An 18,102-nucleotide genomic window follows, 5' to 3' on the forward strand; every position below is an offset into this window, starting at 1 on the left:
TGACATCATATATAGTTATTACAATATTATTCATTATAGTCCCTATGCTGTACTTTATAAAAATGTTCCTGTCTGGTACTTTCTAAGAGAGAAAACTTTCAATTTTTAGTGGCTATTAGTCTCCTCTAGTTTTTTTTTTTAATCTTTTACTAATTTTTCACTTCACACTTTTACATTCTTTGTTCATTTAATTTGGTTTTCCTTTTTTTTTTTTTTCATCCCATAAGAAGCCATACTTTAGCCTGACCAGGCAGTGGCACAGTGAATAGAGCGTCGGACTGAGACGCAGAGGGACCAGGTTCGAAACCCTTAGGTCGCCGGCTTGAGTGCGGGCTCATCCAGCTTGAGCGTAGGCTCATCCAACTTCAGCGCAGGGTCGCTGGCTTGAACGTGGGTTCATAGACATGACCTCAAAGTTGCTGGCTTGAGCAAGGGGTCACTCACTTTGCTGTGACCCCCATCAAGGCACATATGAGAAAGCAATCAATGAACAACTAAGGCGCTGCAATGAAGAATTGATGCTTCTCATCTCTCTCCCTCTGATCTGTCTGTCTCTATCTGACCCTCTCTCTGTCTCTCTCACAAAAAATAAATAAATAAATAAATAAATAAATAAATTATACTTTAAAAACATGGAATACCAGGAATTTGCCTGTCATCCTTGTGCATTGGCCATGCTCATCTTCTCTGTACTGTTTCAATTTTAGTATATGTGCTGCTTAAGAGAGCACTGATTGATTTTCTTTTCTTTTTTGTTGAATAACCCATTTTAAAAACAAACTTATTGATTGATTTTAGAGAGAGAGTAGGAGGGGGAGAGAGAGAGAGAGACGTCCATTTGTTTCTGTAAGGGTCCTGACAGGATTGAACAGGCAACCTTTGCGTATCAGGACAATGCTCTGACCAACTGAGCTCTCTGTCCAGGGCTAATTTGGTTTTCTAATGTACTGTGAAATTATTATTTACAACATATTATGGTAAGTTTAAATATATATGCTATATCTTTAATTATTTAACCTAGTTTAATCTTTGTTTTGTTTGTTCATACACACTCTTTAACTGATTAACAAATTTTTCAAATGTATGTCTCGCTTACTAATCTTTAAAAAAAAGGCAGCTTTTAGTTTTATAAATCATCTCCCTTTCATTTCATTTTAATTATGTTATGTTTATTATTTCCCTGTCTTGTGTTGCTATTTTTATCCTGTTGATCGTCTTTATTAGAAAGCATAAATGATTAATATTTTTTAAATTTCTAAATAATGTTTTCAAAATCAGACATTTACCTCCCTTCACTACTATACTTTAAATTACCTCCTACAACAGGGGTTGGGAACCTTTTTGGCTGAGAGACCCATGAACACCACATATTTTAAAATGTAATTCCGTGAGAGCCATACAATGACCCATGTATGTTACGCATTATCCAATAAAAATTTGGTGCTGTCCCAGAGGACAGCTGTTATTGGCTCCAGCCACCTGCAACCATGAACATGAGCAGTAGAAAATGAATAGATTGTAATAAATGAGAATGTTTTATATTTTTAACGTTATTATTTTTTTTATTAAAGATTTGTCTGCAAGCCAGATGCAGCCATCAAAAGAGCCACATCTGGCTCGCGAGCCATAGGTTCCCAACACCTGTCCTAGAATGAAAAGGACACATTCTGCAATAATTCATTATGTTTTCTTAGCTCTTGTCACTGCATTGGTCTGCCATTCTTTATTTCTTTCAGATACTTAATCTCTCACAGGAAAAATTTTGCCTAAAAACTTAAATTTTATACATGATTTCTTCATTTTATACCAGTCAGCTGTTGAAGCAAAATAGTTTGCTTCCTTTCTAGAGTGGCAACTTTGACAATTTGGCTTTTATACTTAATTAGCTTTCTCAAAGAGTGGAAACAAAATATTAATATTAAGAATTGAGGGAAGTTTTTTTAAGTAAAAATCATCAGAAAGGTATATATTTTCTTAAAAGCAACAGCAAATTATAAATGGAGCTGCCATCAATCTTCCCAGATTTTAATGTTACATCTCATGGTTTTCAATTACTATTCTACATAATAAAAGTAATTGTCAATAAGAGAAATCATGTTCAACATGATACTGATTTTGTTTAAAAAAATTACATATGTATACATATAACCATTGGAAAATATATGTGAAAATATACTGCTCACAGCCCTGGCCAGTTGGCTCAGTGGTAGAGCGTCGGCCTGGTGTGCAGGAGTCCCGGGTTCAATTCCCAGCCAGGGCACACAGGAGAAGCACCCATCTGCTTCTCCACCCCTTCCCCTCTCCTTCCTCTCTGTCTCTCTCTTCCCCTCCAGCAGCCGAGGCTCCACTGGAGCAAAGTTGGCCCAGGCGCTGAGGATGGCTCCATGGCCTCTGCCTCAGGCGCTAGAATGGCCCTGGTTGCAACAGAGCAATGCCCCAGATGAGCAGAGCATCACCCCCTGGTGGGCATGCTGGGTGGATCCCGGTCGGATGCATGCGGGAGTCTGTCTGACTGCCTCCCCGTTTCCAACTTCAGAAAAATACAAATATATATATATATATATACACACACACACACACACACACACACACACACACACATATATATATATTGATATATACACACATATACACACACACACACATACACTGCTCACAAAAATTAGGGTATATTTCAAAATGAATATGAAGCTATAAAATATCCCCTAATTTTTGTGAGCAGTATTTAAAGCGATTATGTCAGAATAGAATTTTTTTTTAGTTTTTATTTTTATTTTTAATTTTAGTGAGAGAGGGAGGGAGAAAGAGAGACAGGAACATCAAGCTGTTCCTATATGTGCCCTGACTGGAGATGGAACCTGCAACCACTAATAAATAATGCTAATAAATATTTTAAAACCAAGTTAAAAAATCATCCCTCTCAAAACAAAATTCTATAACAGATCATCCCTTTAAAATTTTGTCAAGTGTGCCAACAGATGTATTTTAAAATTCAGATTGCATGTTTTCCTACCTGAGCCTTGCCTAAAACACTAACATTTATAAGTGGAATATTAAACTTTATTATATTCAGAAGAAGGGGTGAGCCAGACCAGAAATTGAAGGACTGCAGTTAGAGCTTTAGAAAAGAACAAAAACCTTACCTTAAAAGGAGGAGGGGGGCTTTGAAATTCATCCTATCTATCTAAATAATACTTCAAAGGCTTATGATTTCAGGGAAGGGCAAAAAATATCTAGAAGGGGAAGCTATAAATGAAAATAGTACCAGCCAAATTGCTCAATGCAGACCCTTGTGACAAGATGTGTCATGACAAGAGATGATCTAGCTAAATGAAGAAATTTTAGACTAGACATCAACCTTTTTTAAAAAAAAACCCCACAACTTTATTTAATTTATTGGGGTGACATTGGTTCATAACACCATACAAGTTTCAAGTGTACAACTCAATAAAACATCATCTGCCTACAGCATCCTGCTCTTGTCACCCAAAGTACAGTCCCTTTTCATCCCCATTTATCATCCTTTTGACCACTTCCACCTCCCTTCATCCCCTTCTCCCTCTGGCTATCACCACACTGTTGTCTGTGTCTATGTGTTATGCATACATATATATATAAAATATTTTTCTTAATCCCTTCACCTTTTTCCACCCAGCCCCACAACCCCCTTCTTCTCTGACAGCTGTCTGCCTGTTTTACGTATCTATGCTTCTGTTTCTATTTTGTTTGTTAAATTATTTTGTTCATTAGATTCCACACTTAAGTGAGATCATATGGTATTTGTCTTTCTCTGACTGGTTTATTTCACTTAGCATACTACTCTCCTGGTCATCCAGGCTGTTACAAACATGACCCTTTAGTATTCTAATATAAATTGCCCTTAATGATGGGGTTACTCCTTGGTGGGCCTTAGTCATCTGAAAATAAGATGTGACTATAGACTGAAAAATATTTAAAGTCCCATCATCTTTCCATTTCTATCTTTGATTTCACATTTATTTAACTGTGAGAAAATGGTCTACTTGATAGAAAGCTTTAGAATTATAATCACTATGTGCAAAAGTATTTCATATGTAGATTTAATATCTAAAGAGCAGAATCAAAGTTATAAAATTCCCTTACAACCTAGTTAGTGTTGTTAGCTTCTCAGGATCCCAAGAGTCCTAGAATCTCTTTGCTGCTTTATCCATAAGCATTTTGAGAGCTCTCATTACATTCTTTAAAGGTTCTGTCTCCTATTTTTCCTCCAACAATGGGTGGCTGAATTCTATCCTTTTTTTTTAACTATGCATCCTGATAAGCCTATTTTATTTTATTATAATTTATTTTAATTTATTAATTAGAGAGAGAAACATAGATTTGTTGTTCCACTTATTTATGCATTCATTTGTTGATTCTTGTATGTGCTCTGACCGGGGGTCAAACCCACAACCTTGGCATATCAGGACGAGCTTCCAAACTGACTGAGCTACCTGTCCAGGGCTGAATTCTATATTTGATCTCTCAATAATTACCTCTTTGAAATAAAATGGAGGGTCATTGAATTTAAAATATTAAGGTCCTATTAGATAAGAAATAGCTTTTGAAATAAAATGCTGACACTGTACAACAAGAAGTTTTTTATTGGAGTCACAATAACACTGATTTAATTCTGAGCTTGATGAGAATATTAGGTAAGAATTGAAAGCAGTGAGGAGAAATGTTCTGTTTGCATACAGTTGTGAAACAATGGTGAGCTAGGGATGAGCCTGTTCACATTCTTAAGGTCATACAATTGTATTAACAATTGGTAAAGACCCAGATGTAACCTGCTGCTTATATTTCTCTTAGTGAAAGTTTTGAACAATCAAGTGACTATCCAAAAAAATAAATAAATAATGACATCATCAGGGTTATCGGGAGAGTATCAAACACTTATAGTAGAAAAACAGAGCAGTGATTTCCAAGGCTAATTCAAACCAGATGCAGTTTAAAACTCAAAGTTTTCCAATGAGAAAATTTTGTCAGGGAATTTCGGGACAACATTCAGAATCATTCAACGGTGCAGATAACATGCTGCATTTTTTACCTCCTTCTGTATAACAAATATGTTTCTAAAACATTTCAAACAATTATTTTTTTCAATCATACATATTCATTGATATATGTTTGAAAGTAAAACGTAAATGTTATCCTGGAGCAACTAATCACTAATGTTCACTGAGCACCTTCTGTAAATGTTCTAGTTAGTTAAGTGACGTACTTTTTATACACAATGTAATTTAATCTTTATAACAACGTGCATATGTTTTGATATATATGTGTTCAGTATATATTCATCACCGTCATTTTACAGATGGGGAGGTTTAGGAGGATACCAGTTTGCCAAAGGCCTCACTATTATGGATGGAGAATCTGAAAATCAAAGCCAGGTCATTTGGGCTTTTCAAAGTCCAGAATCCTAACTATACATGCAAACGCTCAAGGAAATAGTTTTCAACTGTCTTTCATCTCCCAATTTTATCACTGGAAAATCAACTCTGCTCAATTGTATCTCCAAACCACGAAGGTTTGACATTTTCATTTGTCTACAAATTTTGACATGCAAAAAAAAGGTGGCCATTCTCTTTAAGTTAAAGGATGCCTTTTCTATATTTTCTAGAATAATAGAAAAAGATTTAAGGCAAAGATAACTGCCATATTCTTTAATGACCGTGGAGAAGCATTCTATTTTTTTCACCTGTTGCAACAAAAGAAAGTTAACCTCCTGATAATTTTTGAAAGCTGTCACCCTTTTCTAAAAAATGAGCTTAATTCATTTGATATGAGAAGAGACAGATGCCAGATAGGTATATTTTTTAAATGGAGAGCCTGCTTGGCAGAGACTTCCGGAGTTATTCTCATCAGCCTCTGCACATGCGCCTTCAGGCTTTAGCGCTCCTAATTTAAAATGTTAGAATTATCATGAACTTTCCAAATAAATGTTACTAATTTTAAACTAGTACTTAAATATCTTTGTACAATCTCCCTAAAATAACTTACCCACTAGTTAAAACCGTGTCAATAACATTAACAAATTTCACACACGGATGTCTTTTTGGCGACAATTGTTCTCTGTACTATCAGTGGAAAATGCAAAAAATAAAACCTTTCTCTTCTCTCACAAAGTGACTTGATTATCATAAATATTTAATACTTTTTATATATATATTTTGTATTTTTCCAAAACTGGAAACAAGGAGAGACAGTCAGACAGACTCCCGCATGCGCAGGACCGGGATCCACCCGGCACGCCCACCAGGGGCGACGCTCTGCCCACCAGGGGGCGATGCTCTGCCCCTCTGGGGCGTTGCTCTGCCGCGACCAGAGCCACTCTAGCGCCTGGGGTAGAGGCCAAGGAGCCATCCCCAGCACCCAGGCCATCTTTGCTCCAATGGAGCCTTGGCTACGGGAGGGGAAGAGAGAGACAGAGAGGAAGGAGGGGGGGGTGGAGAAGCAAATGGGTGCTTCTCCTGTGTACCCGGCCGGGAATCGAACCCGGGTCCCCTGCACGCCAGGCCGACGCTCTACCGCTGAGCCAACCGGCCAGGGCCAATACTTGATATTTTAACGTTGAAATTGCCCAAGCGGGACAGCGATGTTTGCCGACAGGAGCTGCCTCACCCAAACTTGGAGAGGAAGAAGGCTCTCTAATGACTACCGCTCCTATGGAAGAGCAGCCTGCCCACCCCACCATTGTTTGGGAAACAGGATACACGTGTCAAGCCAGTCCTCATCCTGAATATGGCTGGCCTTTCGGACTGGCATCATAAACTTTTATAAATATGTCCAGCCATGCAGCTCTGAAAGCTTGATGCATTCATAAATATTTCAGAGGGCAATGATAGTAAAATAATTTTTTAAACCATACAAAACTCCAGTTTTTATTATTTTTTTAACAAAAAACTTTTGATAATGAAGAATTTTGATCTTATATAAAAGTTGCCCTAGAAAATAGTGAACCCTATATGCCCATCATTCAATATCAACAATTATTATCACTTCACCCTTTTTATTGCATTTATTCCTCCCAAACTTTTTTTCTGGAGTATTTCAAAGTAAATCACAGATCCATGTCATTTTATTCATAAATGTTTCACTATATCTCTAAGTTAGACTGACATTTTATCTTTTCCCTTTTATTTTAAAGAAATATATGCATTGCATTTGTCATTATTTAAATAATTAAATACTGCAATCACATAAATGAAAGAGGATAGTAATCAAGGCCATTGGAAAGAATATAGCTTCAAGGGTATAAACATTTTTCTCCATTTTTCTGCTCTCTCTGATATTAAATACTCACCAAGCTGTTTTCTTCTTGCTGTTGTTCCCTTGATTCAATAAGTAAATATATAAACTGCATCATTCTAAGCATTAAAACTAGACCCCAAGAAAAGCCAATGTAAAAAGCAATATAAAGCATATCATTTTCAACAATCATTTGAATGATTTTGTAATGATAGGTTGTTTGCAAGGCTGAAAGATTTCAGGTCATAGAAACAAGTAAGTATTTTTGTACACATTTTTAAACCAGAAGCTAATAAAATAGTAAATCAGTAACCTGAGTTTTACAATTCATGTGAAACACTTCCTGAGTTAAAGATTTTTCTTTTTGTCATATTAGCTAAAAGAATACTACAGGGGAAAAATGGAATTAGGACATTTATGATCTTCAATAATTCTCTTTGTGTTATTTTTTAGCCTTCCCCCCAGATTTATTGAAATCCCTGTAAGGCCAGGGGCTGCCGCCATCATGGCCGTTCACATGCAGGTTCCGGTTAGATTTGGACAGACAGTAGAGAAACTGCAGAGCCAAAAACTGGTGGGCCATTCCTTTACTCTAGCCTCGCACCTGGCAGGTGAGTAAAAACACACAGGGCTCCAAAATCCACTCATTCAGTGCTCACAAGGCTACTGACACATCTGGGTTTTCCTAGAATCAAAGGTCCCCCACCAGCTCAGTCACCTCTGGTTCCCCATCTGCCAACATGACTTCTTACTCTCTGCACAAACTGGCTTCTCTCTCCTCCTCCATCTTAGCTTCTTCTCTTCTCCTTCTTTCTCCTTCTTAAAACTTTTTGGTGCGAAACCCCTCCTCCAACACACATTAGCATAACAAAGCCCCTTCCTAAGCAGGAAGATAATTAGCAGTTTCACAAATCACATATCTGGGTAGCCATTTTTAACAATAAAGATGAGCAAACTCAGAAAATACAGATTTTACAAACTCATTTTCCCAACAACCTTACATAATGTTTTTTATGTAAGGTAAAATAGGTAAAAATTGTATATATTTATATGCCAACATTAAAAGGTTTACTTAAATATAGATAGATAGATAGATAGATAGATAGATAGATAGATAGATAGATAGATATAGATGATAGATAGATAATAGGTAGCTGGATGTTTAATTTTTTTGTGTGTGTGTGACAGAGAAAGAGACAGAGAGAAGGACAGATAGGGACAAATAGACAGAAAGGGAGAGAGATGAGAAGCATCAGTTCTTCATTGATTCCTTTCTCACATGTGCCTTGACCCGGAGGCTACCGCAAAGTAAGTGACCCCTTGCTCAAGCCAGTGACATTTGGGCTCAAGCCAGTAACCATGGGGTCATGTTTATGATCCCACGCTCAAGCCAGTGACCCCACACTCAAGCTGGTGAGCCTGCCTCAAGCTGGCAACCTCAAGGTTTAGAACCATTTCCTCAGCATCCCAGGCTGATGCTCTATCCACTGCACCACCACCTGGTCAGGCTCAATTTTATATTTTAAAATCAGAATTACCAACAGATTTCTACCTATACTAATATAAGCTCAAAGCTAAAATTGTCATTTTTAAATCATAAATTTTCATGAGACCTTGGATTCTCAACCTTTCTTTTGATCATAAGCATTCTCTAACTCCTGAAGTGATGGTGATGTCCTCTCAATAATCTTACAGAGGTTAGATATTTCCTACATAATAATAGTAACAATGATAATAAATTATTTTGTATATAATACAAATATACGAAGAAAGTGTTGAATTAACCTGCTGTGGTAAGAAGACATTAAAGACTATTAAAACTTTCACCTTACTTTTGAGCCATGACTATATCTTTAGAGTTATAGAATAATTTTAAAGTGACTCATTAGTGAAAGTGAAAGTCCTACATCTTAACTGAGGCTTTAAAAAGAAAGTGAATTAAAAAACACACGTTCTAGTTTGTCTAGTATGGAGAGGAAGGATGAAAATACACTTCCTTAAGAGAATGATTTCTCTTTTAGTCATCCCATAGCTTTGATAAGTACTGAGGCTCAGGATCCCTGATTATTAACTAACCGTGTTTATTGACTGTGTCCCCAAGGCTTTGACATACATACATTATCTCTTTTAATCCTCAAAGCACTCAAATTTTCTAATTCTAGTTTCTATGCTTAAGTCTTTAAATAATTTGGTAAAACAAACATTTAGCAGGATGTGGAAGATAAAAACTAATACATTTCCTTTTACCTTCTAAGTTCTAGTTGGTCTAATATACATCAAATTTGACAGAGACAGAGTAAGAGGAGAAAATCAAATTTTTAATCCATATGCATGGGAAATTTACATGCACATGAAAATTCCAAAGACAGTGAGGCAAAATTGAGTATACATGACGTTTTGGAGAAAGGACAAAAGTGGGGATGTGGTCTTAGCTTGTAGAGGTGAAAATGGTCATTTGCAGGTAATTGAGAAGGAACCTATAGGTACATTTTTGCTAGGCAACCCAAAAGCAGTGATGGGGGAGGTAATCCAGCAAAGAGACCCCTGCTAGAGGCCCCACCACCACACTCCACTCAGATTAATGGTGAATATGTTAGATTTCTTTCCTGTTTTTTTGTGGGTTTTTTTTTTTTTTTTATCTCTTAGGCAGAAAAGAAGGGAGGGTCAAACATTCTTTCTGAGACTTTTGTTTCTTAATAACTAGCTTGAAATCAATATCCCAGGCCCTGGCCTGGTGGTTTAGTTGGTTAGAGCATCATCCCAACAATCCAGTGTTGTGAGTTTGATCCCTGGCCAGAGTACATATAAGAATCAACCAATGAATGCATATATAAGTGGAACAACAAATCACTGCTTCCCTCTCTCTTTTTGTCTCTGTAAAAAAAATCATTAAAAAAATTAAAAACCAAAAAGCACAGTTTTGGAATGACAAAACTGGTTACTTGGAGGACTACCAGTACAAGAAATGTATTTTTAATTATATTCTTTCATTATTTATAATCAAAGGAAAGCAAACAAAGAGTACACTTGCAGCACGTTTTTCTCCTAGGACAAAAGTACACTTCCTGTTTCTCCTGTCTTTCTCATGTATTTAATTTCAACAACTCTGTGGTCACAATGCAGTGATGGAAATAAAAGAAGACCTTCTCAACTCTAAGATCTACTACTTGGGGAATGAAGAGTATGTGAAGCCAACTGAGTGTGTGTGTGTGTGTGTGTGTGTGTGCGCGCGCGCGCACACGCGCGTGTTTTACCAACTCATCCCAGTAAACTGCATGCACAATGAATCAATTATTTAACGTTGTTATTCACTTCCAGTATTAAACTATATAACATTTCCCCTTGGGCATTAACGTTCTAAAAGAACACCTATCCTGAATTTAACCACAGGCCCCACACCTCAAACCTTCTGACTTTTAGTTAAAGACTTATTCACCGTGACTGTTTCTAACTGAACTGAGAGAGGATTGGTAACTTAATTTATTTTTAAATGTAATTTAATCCAAAATCAACTATTCAACCACGTCTTTTCAGTATGTATTGCCATAAAGCCAGGAAATAAAAGAATGAGACAGAAGTCTCTGTGTGAGCCTACAACCTTGTGAGAGAAAACACGCGTCAGAGTGCAGTAACTGCTCTAACGCAAGAGCAGACGAAGGGAATTGGAAGCACAGCAGATGCTGAAATTTAGTGAAGCCAGGAGAATACTGCTGATAAAGACATATGTCTTTGGTTAAAACCTTTTAAAAATTGGCAAAACTTCAACAGACAGATAATGGAAGAAGGGCAATAACATGAAGGGGAGAAAATAATCTCCTTCTGAGAACCTAGGAAATGAGAGAGAAAAACATATAGAAAGGAAACTGGCATCTGACTTTATAGAACTTTTTTGTATAGGAAACTGACAGTCTTTACCTGAACTAGACTTGGAAATATCATTCTTGTAGGATTAGCTGTGAAGAAGTAAATTAACCACTCACCAACCTCAGTTGAGTTTACTGTCACTTAGTATAAGCAGGCACCATTCCAGGCTTATACTTGTACGAGAATGAAAAGAGTAAAATCACCCATCTTTCTGACTCCATCTTGCTGAGCCTGACATGGCAGTTAGTGACTTCCGCTTAGTCCAGCATATAGATATGCTTATCGTTAAAGAATCTAGCCTGTAACCTAGAAATGACTGAAACAACCTCCCTGATTGAAACCTCCGATCCAAGGAGATAAGGAAGGCGATGCAGGCAGGATGAGTCCCTAGCGGGAATCAAGCCCTGAGCCAAGTGGGTTCTTGGCTCCAAGCAGGAAAGAATTCAAGACTCGAGCCAGACGAGAGGTTAAAGTGGAAAAGCATGTTTTATTGAGAAGAGTGAACAAGTAAGAAAAGCTAGCGGACTCTTCTGACCAGAGAAGGAAGAGAGACCGGCCGCAAAAGACACCCCACAGACAGAGCGGCGGACTCTCCCTCACGAGAGAAGGCAGAGAGACCCCAACCTCTCTTAAAAAATGAGCTTATTTTCTTTGTCGTTTCTATGGAAAATTGCTGGTATGGGAAAGAAGAGAATGGAAAAAGGTTGAGACTTACTTTAACCTTTACAAGGTATATTTTGTGGCCCTGTGTTTTCCCTTTATGGTAGAGGTAAACCATGAGGCAAGGGTTGGGTGAGTAGCCATTAATCAATCTTTGCAGGAATTTTCTTTGACCGGATGCTTCTCGTGTTCTGCTTGCACCTCCAGTCAGCGAGCTCCTTGTCAGGCAGCACGTAGCAGGCCCCAGGCTTAACTTTGACTTTAGTTGATTTGTATAGTTCTCATGCCCCTCTCCGATATTTAAAGTATGTACAAAAATAATGACTGCCTATCAAAGATGTGTAGGAACTTTGTGATTGAGACCATGGAAACCAGTTTGAAGTTTCAACATCCTCCTCAGACCCTCGCTGATGTCCAGTTGTCGACAGTCATGAGTCACCGCCTGACCTCAAACCCCTTCGGTTCCCCACTTCCCCTGACATAAAAGGAACCTGATTTTGTACTTTCTCAAGATGATTCTTTAGGAAGCTAGTCTGCCATTTTCTCGGTTTGCTGGCTTTCTGAATAAAGTTGCTTTCTTTGCCCAATTCTTTATCACTTGACTTATTGGCTGTTGTGTGGTGACCAGAACAAGCTGACACTACACAGTTATTAACCTAGTTAATGCTCTCAACAATCCTACAAGGTACTTTCGGTCATTAAAAATGAGACAGAATAATGTTAGGTAACTTATCCAGGCTTATCAACTGACAAGGACTAGGGGTGGGTAGGAGTCAACCTAGGAGTCTAGACTGTAATCTAGGTCATTTTACTCCAATGCATGTCTCTTCTGAAGATGGGAATCAGGGAAATAACAAGAGAGTGGATGCTGGCTTGAAGCCCAGGGTCGCTGGCTTGAGCCCAAGATCGCTGGCTTGAGCAAGGGGTCACTCACTCAGCTGTAGCCCCCTGGCCAAGGTACATATGAGAAAGCAATCAATGAACAACTAAGGTGCCACAATAAAGAACTGATGCTCCTCATCTCTCTCTCTTCCAGTCTGTCTGTCCCTATATCCCTATCAGTTCCTCTCTCTTTGACTCTGTCTCCGTCCAAAAAAAAAGAGAGAGTGGGCAGCTCAGATGGGTTTGGGAAACATTCCAGACACCCTACCTAGTTGAATGAATATAGAGAAAAATTGAGAGTTCTGAGTCAAAATGAAATCATGCTGTTAGTGAAATTAGGAAGAGTTGGAGAAACATGTTTGGAGGGAATGATGAGATGGTTTGAGCATGCTGAACTTGACCTTGGCAGGATCAGTCAGGTAGCTGTTGCAAGACCGAGTCCGGAGGTTGCTTAGCCCAGAGCTAGTGTGACAGGAGTGAGCTTTTGCCTCAGGCACAACATTTAAGGGGGGGTGGCAAAGAAGAAAATTAGTAATCAAGATAAATATTATTTTAATGCAATATGTTTTGAAATATCAAGATTAATGCCTAAAATAAACCAAATATTGATTTTAAGTAAAGGAAGATTAGTATTTCCTTTAAGGCCTCTCTGCCCCAACATGGTCCTGTGCAGCACTATTAACTATTCTGCCTTTATTTGAAGTTTGCATATTTTTATCATAATTTTTCCCATTAATTTTAAGTTTTTAAAATACTACCTCAAAATAGTGTTGATTGATCTCGATTACTAACTTCTTAGGTACATTCCAGACATGTATCTATACCAGAGTTTTCTTTTTATTCTTCCATTAAAAGGAAATTACTTCCTCTTATTTTTATTTCTTCACTAAAAGGAAAGAAATTATCACTAAAACTGAAACTGAACTTAATAACTTTATCTTAAGTGCAGAGCACCAGTTCTCCTGTATTTTCCCTAGAAAAAGCAGGAGGAAAAGGATGAATTCTACTTTGCAGATAAGGAAACCAAGATATACAATGACTCAGTGACAATGTCACAATTAAACTTCTTGCTGCATGCGACACACTCGATTAGAAGCCTCTCTAGGAACAAGCAGTAAAAAATTAAAATATTATATATACTTATATGAACAAATCTTGGCCAAATAGTTTGTATTGAAAGATGAAGTTTTGGCAAACAGCGTACCTTTACATTGGACACAAAGCGTTTGATTCCTCTTTGTCAACTCACCAGCTGTGTGACCTCTGACAAGTTCCATAGCCTCAGTTTCCTTATCTGTGAAACAAGCCTTCTGTACCTGTCTCTCATTGTCTGGCTTAGGAGGGAATGAGAGAATGTAGCTAATGATATTTATCAACTAGGATCTCAATCTATACCGATAACACACAGAAAACAGGACAATTCCAGATTTTTTAAAAGTGGCAGGTGAAATGTAGATAAACTTTATTGCATTCTTTTTTTTTTTTTTTAAGTGAGAGAATGTGAGAGAGAGGGACAGACAGGAAGGGAGAGAGAAATGAGAAGCTTACTCATAGTTGTGGCACCTTAGTTGTTCATTGATTGCTTTCGCGGATGTGCCTTGAGGAGATGGTGCTTTAGCAGAGCCAGTGACTCCTTGCTCAAGCCAGCAACTTTTGGGCTGAAGCCAGCGACCATGGGGTCATATCTATGATCCCATACTTAAAGCCCGCGATCCTGTGCTCAAGCTGGTGACCTTGGGTTTCAAACCTGGGTCCTCAGTGTCCCAGGCCTATGCTCTATCCACTGTGCCACTGCCTGGTTAGGCACATCTTGTATTTTTTATTTTTTACCCTGGTCATGTAATACCTATTAAAAACTAAGAAAATAAATGAATTATACATTATTATTGACTTTTGGGAATTCTTGTAATTTGGGAAATGTACATGCATAAAAATCATCTTACTCTTTTATATGGTGAACGATTTGCTTTGCTTTTTTTTTTTTTTTTTGTATTTTTCCTTAGTTGGAAGCTGGGAGGCAGGCAGGCAGACTCCCGCATGCTGCACCCAACCAGGATCCACTGAGCACGCCCACCAGGGGGCGATGCTCTGCCCCTCTGGGGCGTTGCTGGGTTGCTGCCAGAGCCATTCTAGTGCCTGAGGCAGAGGCCATAGAGCCATCCTCGGTGCCTGGGCCAACTTTGCTCCAATGGAGCCTTGGCTGCCGGAGGAGAAGAGAGAGAAGAAGGAGAGGTGGAAGGGTGGAGAAGCAGATGGACACTTCTCCTGTGTGACCTGGCTGGTAATCGAACCCAGGACTTCCACATGCTAGGCTGACACTCGAGCACTGAGCCAACCAACCAGGGCCCGATTTGCTTTTTTAATAGTAGTAACAGTAAACTCTTTTGCCATTTCAGGTGCAGGTAAGTAAATGCAAAATATAGAAAACAATGAGAAAGGTGGCACTTTGAAGCCAGGTAAGAGGTAACTCACAAGGCAGGCCACGCATAATTTCACAGTCTCAAACAGCCTAGCCTAAGAACGCTCCAGGAGGACACAGTTTTTTCCAACAACTTTCTTGGCCGAAGAGGCAGGTGGCAAAGAGCTTAACCACAGCCCTGAACCCCTGGGGATTACAGAGATCTATCCCCCGAGTAAAACCACCAGCCTTCCAGGTTTTCATCCTTCCGAGGAAACCTGACGTGTTGTTTTTCACGGCATATTCCAAGGGGAAAGATCAAAACAGAGAAACTTCAGCCTCCAAGAATGGAGAGTGACCCATGAAATCCTGGCGTTGACAATTAGGATGATGGTTACCTTGACAGTCAATTTTTTCTAAACGATGCGCCGTGGTTTTTATTGTTAATCTCCATCTGTTGCCAGGAAAAAACGTCCTAACTTGAAGAAGGCACTTCTAGGAGTTTCTATATATTTCCTCCGAATCTCTCCAATGCTGAGACTCGGCTTCCCTCCTGCCCCGGGGAAGGGCGTGGGAGTGCTGCGGCTGGCGCTGCGCTCCCGCTGGGAAGGAGTCGTCTCCCCTCTCCGTGCGGGCGGCTCCCGCCTGGGCACTTAGCCCCTCCCGGCCCGCCCCGCCCCGCCCTCCCGCAGGGCGAGCCCTATAAAGGTGCGGCCAACGGTGTCCCTCGGGCCGCTCTCGCTCTCGGTTCGCTCCAACTCCGGGTCAGCCAGGTCCCCTCTCAGAACCACGTGCCCCGAGCCATGGCCCAGGAACTGTATCACCGGGAGTTCGCCCGGGCGGGCAAGAAGGCTGGGCTGCAGATCTGGAGGATCGAGAAGATGGAGCTGGTGCCCGTGCCCTACAGCGCCTACGGCCACTTCTACGTCGGGGACGCCTACCTGGTGCTGCACACGTCCAAGGCGTGCCGGGGCTACACCTACCGCCTGCACTTCTGGCTCGGTAAGGGCAGCCAACACCGACACCGGACCTGGGGGACCTGGGCGCGCCCGGGCTCGGGAGGGGCGCGGCCGCGGGGCGCTGAGGCTCGCCTGCTGGGGAGAAGGAGGCGCAACGGGGCGACCTGGCGACCTGGCGCCAGCTGCACGCCGCGCCCTGGGGGGGCTGGCCACCTTCTCCCCGCCAGGGTCCGCAGCTGCCATCGCAGGGCTCCGCGAAGTCAGTCGGGCAGTCTTACCCCACTGACTCTGCCCTTTGCCCTGTGCGTCTCCCGGGTTCGGGGACTCATTCCTCCCTCTTTCCACCTTCCAGCGCCAAACCCCGCTCCCTGCCGGAGCCGCTGCTCGGCAACCCCGCGCTGGCACGCCCCGCGCACCGCGGCATGTTCAGTCCTGGCCTCTCTGTCGGGCAGGAGATGAAGTCGAACAAGTTTGTGGGCATCTGCCGCAGCTGGCGAGAAATCCTTTTGTTTGTTTATTAATTCTTTTTTACCCCCTGAATACCAGCTTGCCTTTCTCTAACTGCGGCGGGTAAAATCACGATCCCACCTGCACCACGCGGCTTGCACGTGTGGCTAACATTCCCGTTAATTAGGATACTGGACACCTTGGATAGAAGCAGGAAACAAATAATGCAGATATTGTCCATATAAATAAAATAGCTTTCTATGACCTGTGTATGGGTTTAGATGAGCTGCGCTATTATAATTATTTTTGAATTTATTATTTATCTATTTGAACCAGGACACTCTGCAACAAAACGGCTCCTTCAGTCGTATAATTATTTTGAGCTGCACTCACGCCAGACTCTCAGGACACTGGGCCTTGTGTGTTCTACTTTTTCCACCTTCTACTTTTACTCGTAAACATCCTGAATGTCCAGCCTCTCCCTGTGAGATCCTGCCCCAGTGGGCACACCCCATCTAACAACGTGCCGATTATCTGAGCCTCATTGACTGCTTTGAAAACCAGCTTGCCTCCCGTGGACTTGGGTTTCCTATTTTTAGTTTTATTTCTGAGCTTATGGGAAAACCGCACCAAAACCACAGACACATACCTGTTTTGAAGACCCTGAAAGCCATTATTTTTATTTCTAATATTTGAAGGTTTTAAGAAAGAAAATTGTAGAAGCAATGTTTTCAGTGTTACTCACCACTTGGAGCAGATGCTCAAATGACAGATACGTAGGAGGGAGAAAGGACTGTTTTGATTACACATTTATTATTAAAACTTTGTGCTTGCTTGGGGGGCTGAAGCTGAGTTCCAAACTTATTTTGGCTTCCCATTATATAAATAATATTACTATTTTATACCGAAAAACAAGGAAACCTTAATATATAACCATGTTCATGAATGAAAGAAGCCAGATAGAATAATAATGTCCTCACCTTGGTCTTTCTACCCAGAACTTGTATCTGGAAGGAATAATAGTGTCTTAAATGCTGCATGCATTTGCCATTTTGGTGAATTGAAATGTGAAAGGACTTCATATCTTGCTGTAAACAACAGTTGAGTTTGACTTTGTCAGGAGATTGCAAGAGGGCTTTGACTACAGAATTTTTAATGCTCTAGGTTCCTTCTTATTCAAATAAGGTCTTTAAGCACTGTGTTGTCTAAGGTTATTAATTATTAATTCTTAATTATTCATTTAGTGCTCACCAATTTCAAAAAATATAATAAAAAATGCTTAGGGCAGAAGTATTTTATGATCTTAAAGATCTGCTAAAACTGAAGTTAACAGTTAGTGCTAATTAATGTTATTTCTTCAGTAATTATTCAATGTGCCCAGCATTGTATAAGGCATTTTTGCATATGAATTCCTCATGAAACTTCCCTGAAAATTTAGCTCAAAAGCGCACTCAGACAAAACACGATGTGACAGATAAAATGTGATAAGCGCTGTGACAGAGACACTCAGTGTCTGTGGTTAGGGGGAAACAGAGAAGTCGTGACAGAGAAGAGGAAAACGAGGGTAATTGGGAGGGATCTTGTGTCAAGACGAGATCATGGGGAACATGGAAAAGTTTAGAG

General features: G+C 40.0%; 1 protein-coding gene and 1 non-coding gene across 2 annotated transcripts in view; one reads left to right on the forward strand and one right to left on the reverse strand.

Annotated features, from left to right (window-relative positions):
* Nucleotides 1-626: 626 nt before the first annotated feature.
* On the reverse strand, nucleotides 627-731 carry LOC136311339 (U6 spliceosomal RNA). The gene has a single exon (XR_010726740.1). It is a non-coding gene; the product is annotated as a U6 spliceosomal RNA (small nuclear RNA).
* Nucleotides 732-15,794: 15,063 nt separating this feature from the next.
* The window catches only part of SCIN (scinderin), a 77,925-nt gene continuing 75,617 nt past the window's right edge, over nucleotides 15,795-18,102 (forward strand). Inside the window, exon 1 of the mRNA XM_066239699.1 lies at nucleotides 15,795-16,075. Coding sequence (XP_066095796.1) covers nucleotides 15,877-16,075 — 199 coding nt within the window. The 5' untranslated portion in view covers nucleotides 15,795-15,876. The remainder of the gene's footprint in view (nucleotides 16,076-18,102) is intronic.

This window comes from Saccopteryx bilineata, chromosome 7, assembly GCF_036850765.1.
Source record: "Saccopteryx bilineata isolate mSacBil1 chromosome 7, mSacBil1_pri_phased_curated, whole genome shotgun sequence".
Classification (NCBI taxonomy): Eukaryota; Metazoa; Chordata; class Mammalia; order Chiroptera; family Emballonuridae; genus Saccopteryx; species Saccopteryx bilineata.